The sequence below is a fragment of the Cyprinodon variegatus genome, unplaced genomic scaffold (assembly GCF_000732505.1).
Source record: "Cyprinodon variegatus isolate N-32 unplaced genomic scaffold, C_variegatus-1.0 Scaffold2, whole genome shotgun sequence".
Taxonomy (NCBI): domain Eukaryota; kingdom Metazoa; phylum Chordata; class Actinopteri; order Cyprinodontiformes; family Cyprinodontidae; genus Cyprinodon; species Cyprinodon variegatus.
The window spans coordinates 2,527,871-2,538,940 of record NW_015150455.1 but is presented as its reverse complement, the minus strand read 5'-3'; the positions used below and the strand labels follow the sequence as shown (position 1 = coordinate 2,538,940).

Below are 11,070 nucleotides of genomic sequence, written 5' to 3'. Positions count from 1 at the left end.
TAAAATTGCTGTTTTAGGGATAGGTCTTAGGTTTAGGACTAAGGTGTGAATTGAGTTTAGGTAGGGTTTAGGGCTAGGTATGAACCTGTAATTGTTAGGCTGAGGGTAGGGCTCACGGTTAGGCTGTAGAAAGGGGTTGGAAATGGATAGAAGTCAATAGGCAGTTTTCCTCCTGCGGTCACGTCCAGGGAGGATGGATACAGTTCTGTAAATCTTACATTGCTGAAAAATCTCAGCAGATGTAATCAAAGATACATCAAGCTGCTTGGAGATGGTCTTATAGCCTTTATATTTTATATACCTTATTGTCAATAGTTTTCTCTCTTATCTCCTGAAACAAGTCTTTCCTTTGCTTTCTCTGGTCCATGTTGAGTGTGATAAACACCATGTCACCAAACAGCACAGTGACTTCCTGCAGCCCTATAATTAGACCCACTGACTGATTACAAGATTATAGACACCTGTTATGCTAATTAGTGGACACACCATGGTTTATTGTGTCCCTTTGGTCATATTTTAGAGAAGTACCATCATATTTGTCCAGGGCTGTTGCATGGGTTTTTAAAAATAATTCCATTAAAGCATGGTTGCAAAGCAATGTCTGACTTTCATGTGTTCATTTTCATAGGTTATTTTTAGTCATTACTTTTGTCTGATTCAATTTTTATTTCCGCGACCATTGAGGGTTTTTAAGTTAATAAATAACAGGTGACCATGTATGTATGTATATTTTTTTACCTGAGCTGAAGATTTTGGCATCGCTGAGAGAACAGATGGGATCCTAATTACTGGCCAGACTGAAATGGTGTGAAACTGACATGAAGCTGGTTGGGAACACTAAGTATGAGTTGTTTTAAGAAAAATCAACACTCTCCTCAAGTTGTTCTGTAAACCTTTTCACCTTTATTTTCTACATTTGGATCAGCTCAATGTGGAAGCCTGGACATGTCAGTTCCTTTAACCCTGCCCTCACCCGGCCCCCAGCATGGGAACAAATGATACTCCCCGGTCTCACCATCAAAAGCATCTTCACCGTCACAGTTAGGTGCTCAGATAGGAAAGTCTGCATCATGTGTAAACCTTCCCCCACTAAAGGAAGCTGAAACGTTTTGAACTTTTACAAAATGACTCAAGCTCTGACTTACAGCAGCAGGAGTGACAAAAAAATTAAAAACAATAAAACACAAAATTGATTTGAAATGATAATGACACGTTTCTGTTGTTCAAAATATGAACTCAGAAGTTCTGTAGGTAAACTTGCAACAAATGAAGTGATTATGAGTTAAGATATATAGTCTGCTCTCTCCAGCCTCCCATACTTATTCTCTTAGTTTATTTATCCTAAAACACCAAATAAATGCTGCTTATGTGTCCCAACAGCAGTTGTACTGCTGCGTGTAGGCTGATATGAAAGGGATATGCTGAGCATTAATCTGCAGTATGGGCTTGTTGCTCTCCAAAATACAATTAAAAACAAATATTAAAATCAAGTTTTACCTAGAATGCATGGAGGTGAAAAACTGGGATACGTTCTGAACATGCTCACAAGCATCCACAAAACTCCACTGCAGAAAAGAGGCCCTTGGAGTGTATTTCCTTAAAGAGGTCGATATGGGATTACATTTGCATCTCAGCATATTAGATATTTAACGAGGAAGTAAATTCATTTCAGTAACTTAAAACACATTCTAAACATTTAGCAATTAAGACCTGTTATTTTGATTCTTTTGGAACAGGTAAAGAAACTAAAATGCAGTTCCCAGAAAGTTAGAAAGTTGCATTAGACTAACGAAGCTTGGTAGTGAAGGCTGCTGACTGGTTTGGTTTCCAGCAGAGAATCAATGACAGCTTCCATGTGGAGGAAGTCACAAAATATCAAAACGGAAAAACAAGCTGGGTGATTAGGGTTCTCTATCCAAGCATATGGGAAGCTTACTGGAAGGAAAAAAAAAATGCATTTGAAATAAAGTGCTATCAGCAGCCTTGAGCGTTATGAAAGAAAACCTATTTGAGACTGCAGGAGAATCAAGAGTACACTCAATTAACAGTCACCACCTACTGATGTATCTGGAAGTTAAGCTGCATTTTTTATTCATGTTAAGATACCCCAGAAGTGTCTTACCAGGGATTAAAGAGAGGAATGACTGATGTTCAGCGATCCAGTCCTCATTTGAAACAAATGATTTTCATTTCATTTGCAAATCATCGTCCCTAAGTTTGCAGGATGAGAGGAGAAGCACAAGCAAAACAAAAACAGTAGTTTACCTCCAGGCCTTGTGGCACTGATGCAATCTTTTGTGTTCAAAGATCTGGCTGCTGAGTGTATATAGAAACGCTTTTCAACAACCTGCAATTCGTATGGGAAAAAAATCAGATTTTTTCTGAGAAACTGCTTTTTTTTTTTAGCTTCAAGCACTAAATTAATAATTGATTTAATTAAGAATTTTAGCTTTTTGATGGTTCATATTTTTGTCTGACATTTTTATTTACTGAGATGCTCATGTGTGGACGGCCTTCTGCAGAGAGAGTGTAGCTCTGTAGTGTTTTATGGGACAGCTTTTCATAGTTAAACACTACAGTAGGCAGTATCAGTTTAATATCCAAGAAGCCTGTTGATGTGCTTGAGAGTGCATTTGCTGTATGATGAAAAGGAGAAACTAAAGGTTACTGAAACAGTAGAAACAGACAAGGCATGTAAAAACTGGACATAGAAATCTGAAGATATCACAAACATATTTCTCTATCTCTACATTTCTGCTGTTGGCAGACGTCGGTTTGAGCTTCCTCTTTTTGTCTATATTACGTGCCCTCCTTTAGATTTCAGTCTGTAAGACGAGATACCGAGAAGTAACACCAGAGGGGGACATACGCTGTTACAAGACTGCAAAGGAGGGGCTCTGACACGTCCACACACGCAGGCACGCACCAGACGTGATCTCTCACACACGCAGTCAGACATGCATCCTTCTTCATAAGAGTCCATGATCAATACAAGTTATAAAATTAAATAAAAAAAAAAAAAAAGGAAAACAACAAAAACAAATATTCAGGCCCCTTCAAAAAGCATACATTCATCTCGGGTCAAACACACAGATAAGTGCACGCACACAGATCGGAGGCAGTCAGTAAACGTTAAGTGATGAGCTGAGGGGAAGCTGTGTGCAGAACCTCGACTCCACTCGCCGGAGACAGCAACATCTAGAATCTCTTCTTAAAAAAAAAAAAAAAGCAAATGTAAAACGACAGATATGATCTCTTAGAGAGTCTCTACAGTCCTCTCTATTCGCTCTGAGGAAGCTTGAAGAGTCTCCTTCCTCTGATCTCTGGCAGAGGTAGTACCGTCCCATCCCTCCTCCTGAATCCCCCACCAGAGAAGTCTCGGTCCTTGTGCCCACATTGAATAAAACATGCCCGCTCTTCTGACTGCTTGCTCTGGGCCGCTCTGTGTGTTTGGGGGCGTGTACGTTTGGGGGGGTGCGCTGTATGGTCAGAAGACCTCGGGTAGTGTGACGTTGCGCAGCAGCCACTGTTGGGAACGGGAGTGTGTGCAGTCTCTGACGCTGGGCACCTGGCTGTCCTCCTCGCTGGCCTTGTCCAGGCACTGGTTACTGTTGACGTGGACCAGAGTCAGCTTCTGCACACACAGAGAGGCGAGGGCACATGTGAGGACTGCTAACACCAGCTATATGATCAATGTTTACATCCTCAACATTAGCAGCATAGATCTAGATACCAAGGCTGCACAGCATCACAACTCCAGGTTTTCTCTCCAACTCACCACAGGATCATATTCCCACAGCTGGTTGCCTTTAAGGTGATGGCACTTGAGCATCATGACGGGCCCGTTCAGCTTGGAAACATCTAAACACAAATCATCAGTCCGGATCTCTTTGTTGGCTGTGTAGGAGAAGACCTGTAGGTCACACACACAAAAACAGGAAGGAGATTATCAAAGCTGATATCCAGGTTCAGAACCATCTGTCTAATAAGCTGTATTTAAGCCTTAAAGGGGAACGCCGTTTTCTTTACATTGGGCCCTTGATTTTAGGTTATTACATCATGTTCTACTCCCCCATATGAGTTTTGTGTCATTTGGAGCCGTTCTGAAGAGGTTATATCCAGGTAACGTTTTCCTATGGGCAACGAGTTGAAGGCACAAACTAAACTAAACTAAACGAAACGGCGTGTGTATGACCTCATCCAAGTGCGCCGGCTACCTTTCATTCATCCTGTCCGCTGAACTGCTGCTAGTTTTACTCCCATGCCTGGAAGATGTCTAGTGCTGCTACCACAGATGATCTCGCTCTCGAAATGGAATTGAACGGTTCAGATTAGCTAGACGAATGAATAGAAGGGGTAGAGCGTAGCCGCCTGTGGCCCGGGCTGCCTGTTACGACTCCAGTACGCATGCGCGGATGACGTCAAACACGCGCCGCTTTGTTTTTAAAACATATAAATATAACAAATATAACCGCGGATGTCTGGGGGACAGTGATTCGCCTACATGTTATGAATGCTGGCGTACCATAAATGATAAATTATGAACAGTTCAGTTTGTGCCTTCAACTCGTTGCCCATAGGAAGACGTTACTTGGATATTACAAAACGGAATATCTTCAGAACGGCTCCAAATGCCACAAAACTCTTATGGGTGAGTAGAACATGATGTAATAACGTAAAATCAAGTTAAAAAAATGGCGTTCCCCTTTAATGTTTCCCTTCATAAAGGTTTGGTACGTCCTGCAGCAGCTTCTGTGCAAGGATCATGCAGAAGTCATTCACTGTGATGTTACAAGGTAAACAACAACATCCCAGATATCAGAGACGTCATTTCAGGCTTTGAAAACAAAAAAACTGCTTGATATTTAGGTTAAATAAAATGCTTTCTTGTTTATTATTATTTTCTTTATAATTGCCCTAACCTACCACACCGTTTTATAAGATGGTTTTGCCGTTGATGCAGCTTATTAGACTTTTTTAAAGCTGATTCAGCGAAGCACAGAACGCTCTCTATGCTGCAGGTAAAGGCAAGGAAATAATGAGCCTGAATCCTCCTTCCGCTCGAGATCAGACTGTGGCTCCATCACTTATATAGAATATTATCACCAGAGGAACAAGCCTTAAGCCAGAGGTAGAGCCAACTTCAGATTGTTTTCAGCTATAGCTCACCCTCTAGGCAGACTGTCATCAGTGTGTGTTTAGTGCTCTTATAGTGCTCAGAAATGATGAGGTTTTTGTCACTTCAATCCGTGCATCAGAATTAAATATAGTAAATATTAAATGTTTTTTTTTTTATTATTTGAGTCAGTAAGTATTTACCAAATAAATAATAAAATAAATTTGATTCAAATTCAAGAACCAGGGACAATGATGGCTGTTTTAATTTTTTTCTTTTATGTGTGCCTCGCTTAACTGCCTCTTAAGTAAAAAAAAAAAAAAAAACATAATCAACTTCTGTAGTTTGGGTTCAGGTAAAACATTAATGAATATTTGAAAATGATTTAATGGATTCGGAGGGTATGAGTTTTAAACGTATTTAGAGTTGTTCTAATCTCTTTCTGCTTTGCCGATATTCATATTGCTCTCTCCTAAGGGCTGAATCAAAGCAGTCCAGTGGAGAGGCAGAGAGAGGAGATTAAACTAAATGCATTTTTATTTTGAATCCTGCAAAAACAATCCTAAAATTAAGACGTTGCATTTGAATGACACTAAAGTAGTTGATTAATATAGTTTAGCTTTCGTGTCTAGTTTCGTACGTTTAAAACAGCAGGACATATCTTAACATTGGATTTTTTCTTTACTGACTCATTTCTATTTATATTAGAATATATATTAAAATAGTAAATTAGAATATTTTCAGATGTTGAGATAAAATTTGAAATTTGTTCCTTTTGTGACCCAGTTCCCTCCACCTACTGAGGAATATAGATATTATGTTTATCTGTAGCTTTTATAGAAGAGAAAAATGTTTTCAGTCAGACAGCGTTGTTAGATAAATACAGAATTGTGGTCATTTCAATTGCACAGAATAAATAAAATAATAAAAATTTTGAATAAATGTTTGTTTTTTTTACTTTATTTTTACATTATAATTTCTCATATAATCAATATCTTTATGTGGTGGACAGGTGTTCTGGAACAACTGTCAGTTTCATGTCTTGGGATATTTGCAGTTGTGTCATTTTCTTTTTACTTTCAGACGACTTACAGAACAGCGAGCAGAGCTTGGACTGATTAGTCTGCTCTGTTGTTTTCTCATTATCATCTGAGTCCTTTACAAAATGTTCAGCAAATGTACATATTTAGTCCTGATAAAATACAAAGCAGATTGTTTTTGTAAAAAGGCTGAACCAGAAAAGGCTAAAGCATTTGGAAACTCTTAGAATCAATAAAAAAAACAAAAAACAAAACTATGATGCAAACTGCTAAAAAATGAGCAAAGTTTAAACTTTTCATCATTTACATATGTATCTCAGGAACCCTTTTTGTTGCAGCAGGAACTGCCTTCATACCTGGTTGCCTCCCATGCCGTGGCAGTTGAAAATGCCAACCTTCTCGTTTTCCTTGCGGGCCATGTTGTCCAAGCACTGGTTGGTCTCTACGTTACGGATCTGAGGCAAACACACACAGATCAAAGTAAGGATCGCTCACTAACGCAGCATAGACAGTCAGTGTGTGTGAAGGTGTGCGTGCTGATGGTTACCTCTCCCAGGGAGTAATAGTGCCTGGGGATTTGGGAGTCAGGGTAGACATTCTCCAAATACCAGCTGAAGGGTTTACACTGGAGCTTATGTCTTAAAGAAATGCGAGATGAGATGTCACCGTAGTCCACTTTGGTCACACCTGGAAACACAAACACAGACACAGCATTAATGGGGACAAACTGCCTCAACTCAACCATCATTGCCTGACCACTAGAGGACACTTAGTAATGTTCATAAATACGATGCTACCCTAAAACATATGGTAATCTAAGCGAATCAGGTAATATCAAATATTTTTGTTTTATTTTAACCAAGCACTGGTTACTTGATCACATTTAATCATATTTAACTACAAACCTTAACATATTAGATTTTATTTGGTAGAAAGGAAAAAAAAAAAAAGAAAATTACTGCAAATGTTTTATTCTTTCTTCAGCTTTCTTAAAATGCATTCCAGCCAGGTGGGCTAGTTAGAGGAACCATGCAGACCAATGAACACACCATGGTTATGGAGAGATTACAGTGGGGTAAGGATATGAAGCAATAATCCAAATACTGTAAGTTTGTGGTATGAATAAATGTGAACTATTTGCAAGGCTTTGTATTTTAGCTTGTAGTAGGTATTCAGCAGATCCTCTGGGTTTTTGCTCTACTAGAATGTAAGCAAAATGTTTAGAGATCTTAGCATTTTTTATTTTAATGTTTTGCTCAGTGTTTTTTTTTTATTGCACTCTTTAAAGCAACAACATTCTGATGCCTGTTTTTGTTTTGTTTTTAACTTTTCTGCTTTCCATGACTTCATGTGTACTTAGGACAACGACAGGAGTCCTGGAGCACAGACAGAGGCTGACAGAACTACCAGTGAGGTGAAACCATGAGATCAGTTTATTTTCTGTAAACTGTCATGTTTCACGACAGCTTGGATTAGTCTGACAGACCTGCCATGTCGGTGCAAGAAAATACAAGCAGTAAATGTATAAATAATATAAAATGTATAAAAAAAAATATATACATTTAGACAGATTTATGCGCATAGAGTAAAAGTTGGAGATGCAAATGAGAACATAATGTGTTTTCTTTCTAACAAATATCTTTTGCCTAAATAATTATAGAGAAAAGTATTTTATTTTTTTTTTCAAATTGGCTGAACTCTAATCTTTTTACCAACATCTGCTTTTCCAATAAGGCGAAACCAAGCAGTACAGATCTCAGGCTATAATGAAAATGATAAGAAAATGTCAAGATGACCTGGCAAGATTCCTATTCCATGTAATAAATTTGCTTGGTTCCTCTTAATGTCAGCATCACTTCAACTCTCCAACAGCATAATGACGCAGTCAGGCTGCTTCCTGCTCATTCTGAAACAACTGGACCGGTCTCACCTCTCAGAACCCCCATCTATCCCTCAGGACACCATGCCTATCCTAGCATCAGTTCATCTCTTCCACACTCCTTCCTGCCTCGCTTGTTAAAATACTGATACATTAATAAGCAGTAATGAAATATTAAACGTTCAACAAGTCTTTCAGCAAAGACTATAAAGCTGTTTGCTGACCACAGGAACAGTTTCCTGTGGCTCCCTCCATGCCAACAGACATTGGACATTTAACCATAGCTAGTTTTGCTGACACTGGGCCAATCAGGAACAGGAAATGTTTTTGACACATTTGCATGAGTTTGGTTAGTTTTTAACCAACTACATTATTTAATAAACACATCCCTAACAGTGTTATTTCATAAAATAGGTTTTCCACAGATGCTAAAACCTGGACAGCTGCAACACTCCTGAACAGGTTTTCAAGTTTGGACCTATTGCAGTTATGCAAAAATGTCGCTTTGTATTAACCAGAGATAAGATTTAGATAACACCTAAAAAAAAAGAAAAGGCCTCTGTTGTTAGGGTGAGAAGCAGCATGATATAGCCCAATACAAAAAAAAAAGATTTACCAAAATCATATTATATATTATATTTCAGTATTGAATTCAGGTTTATTGGACTAAGAGAAAATCTGCAATATGCATTAACACAAAACTTGACAGGTGCAAAAAATTGGGTACCCTCATCTTTTTTATTGATTTGAATACCCTTAACTACTTTTCACTGACTTACTGAAACACACAATTGGTTTGGTAACTTCATTAAGATTTGAACTTCATAGCCAGGTGTATCCAATCATGAGAAAATGTATTTAAGGTGGCCAGTTGCAAGTTTTCCTGTTTGAATCTCCTCTGAATATTCATCATGGGCACCACAGAACAACTCTCAAATTATCTGAAAATAAAGATTGTTCAACATAGTCGTTCAGGGGAAGGATACAAAGAGTTGTCTCAGAGATTTCAGTTTCCACTGTGAGGAACATAGTAAGGAAATTGAAGACCACAGGGAAAGTTCTTGTTAAGCCCAGAAGTGGCAGGCCAAGAAAATTATTAGAGAGGCAGAGAAGAAGAATGGTGAGAATGGTCAAGGACAACCCAAAGATTAATAGGGGTGCCCAAACTTTTTTATATGACTGTAAGAATGACTGGAAGCATTCTGTGTACTGAGCACAAGTTCACGTTAAATTAACAGCCCATGAGCCGATTGCAGCATGTCAGAGTAATTCATCAAGTCACAGAGTAGAGGCAGAGTGTTTTTAAGGGCACAAAGTGGCTGAAACAAATAAATTGAAATTGAAATCATAATACCAGAACAATGTGCTCTTTGTAAATTAAATTATGAAATTAAAAGTTTCATTCATATAGCTGTAACTGATCCTGTTTAAAGCTTTGATGATGCCAAAATGGCCCCTGCACTAACAAGTGCAAAGGAAGTGACCTATTTGATGAATATCTTTTCATTTCACAGCAACAGTTGCTTTTCAAGAGCAAATCGCAGGTTAGATTTTTTTGACAACATGCAAACCAAGTGTTGTCTAATAAATCATATTTGAAAAGTTTATTTAGGATTGAAAGTGTTTTGGCCAACATAACGATGTTAATTATCCAATTAAGAGCTCTCACAAGGGGTCAAACCATCAGCGCTGCTTCAGTTCTGTGTAGAGAGCAGGTATTTAATAATTAGAGCGGATGAAGTTTGATCATTTATTTATTAAAACCATGGTCAAATAATGTGTTTGTGGGAGGTGTTAAATGGAGCTGATATGAGTTAAACTGAGATGCTACCAGTGTTCAAGTTATGGTAAAAATATTAGCGGAGCAGAGGCTCAGTAAACAGGAAATCCCATACAGTGGATGGCTGATTGGGAACTCTGACTGGTTTCAATATGAATGCTGGAGAAACTTTAAAGGGAAAACAAAGGGATATACTATTACTGCTGCACATCTCAGTGCGCACAGGAAGAAGGGGACATTGTCTCACCAGCAGATGGTGTTTCTTACTGCTTACCAGCCAAAATTTTGCTCTGAGATCTGATTTCAATTTTTAAAAACATCACAGTGCAAAATGGCGTCATCTCATGACGTCTGTAGCAGGATGCTGCTGGACTGAACTATTGTTGTAAAATTGCCTCTAAAGACCAAGCTGTGACTTTACTATGACTGTCAGAAGATGTTATTGCTATTCTCTATATCGTTGCTGTTTCCCAATGATCTCATTCTCATTTTCAGTTTGACTAACATCACTGAATCAACAATACTAACAGATTTTATAAGGTGCGTAGCATTTTTGAAGTGTCCAAATTATAATAATTGAACTGTGTGATTTGGTGCCAACATTTTTCAAAGCCTGTCTTGGTAGAATGTTGTCACAATATTACCTGCTCCCATTATTCAACAGTTTAATAATAAAAGAAACCGTCAACCACTTCACTTTTCTTTTTATAACAAAAATAAGCTTTATTGAAAACTTTCAGTAACAGTCTGCCATAATAATTTCAAATGTGCTGCTGTTTGACGTCTACATTCTCCATCTGTGGATGCGGATCTCCTGGGAGTTAGAAGCAGCTAGAAAAAAACTCTAATGCTGATTGTATTTAATAAACAAGATAAACGACCATTTTTTTGAATTTGTAAATAACTACATAGGCATGTTGTCACTTATTAGAGAGAGATTGAACAGGAAATTCTTAATATATAATATTATGGGGAGGTCAACATTTTTGGTGTTTAAATCTGACAGATTACAAAGAAGTTATAGCAGATTGGTGATATAGTTGCGAGGCTTTAAAAAAGTATCTTAAAAGAATGACGACAGACAGACAACAGTATGGATTGAGGCAGAGACAGAGAAACCTAGTACTACAAGTTAATAAAAAGAATATAAATACAGTGAATATTTTTCCAACCTTTTTTCATATCTCCCAGCTTAAAAATGCTCAAAGAAAAGACAGATTTTCACCAGACCACATAACAGCTCTGTAAGATGGAA

General features: G+C 38.1%; 1 protein-coding gene across 1 annotated transcript in view; it reads right to left on the bottom strand.

Moving 5' to 3' along the window:
• Positions 1 to 2,460: 2,460 nt before the first annotated feature.
• The window catches only part of galnt1 (polypeptide N-acetylgalactosaminyltransferase 1), a 69,593-nt gene continuing 60,983 nt past the window's right edge, over positions 2,461 to 11,070 (bottom strand). The window contains exons 11-14 of the mRNA XM_015370851.1: positions 6,704 to 6,843; positions 6,513 to 6,611; positions 3,779 to 3,913; positions 2,461 to 3,634 (exon numbers count right to left, since the gene is read on the bottom strand). Coding sequence (XP_015226337.1) covers positions 3,488 to 3,634; positions 3,779 to 3,913; positions 6,513 to 6,611; positions 6,704 to 6,843 — 521 coding nt within the window. The 3' untranslated portion in view covers positions 2,461 to 3,487. The remainder of the gene's footprint in view (positions 3,635 to 3,778; positions 3,914 to 6,512; positions 6,612 to 6,703; positions 6,844 to 11,070) is intronic.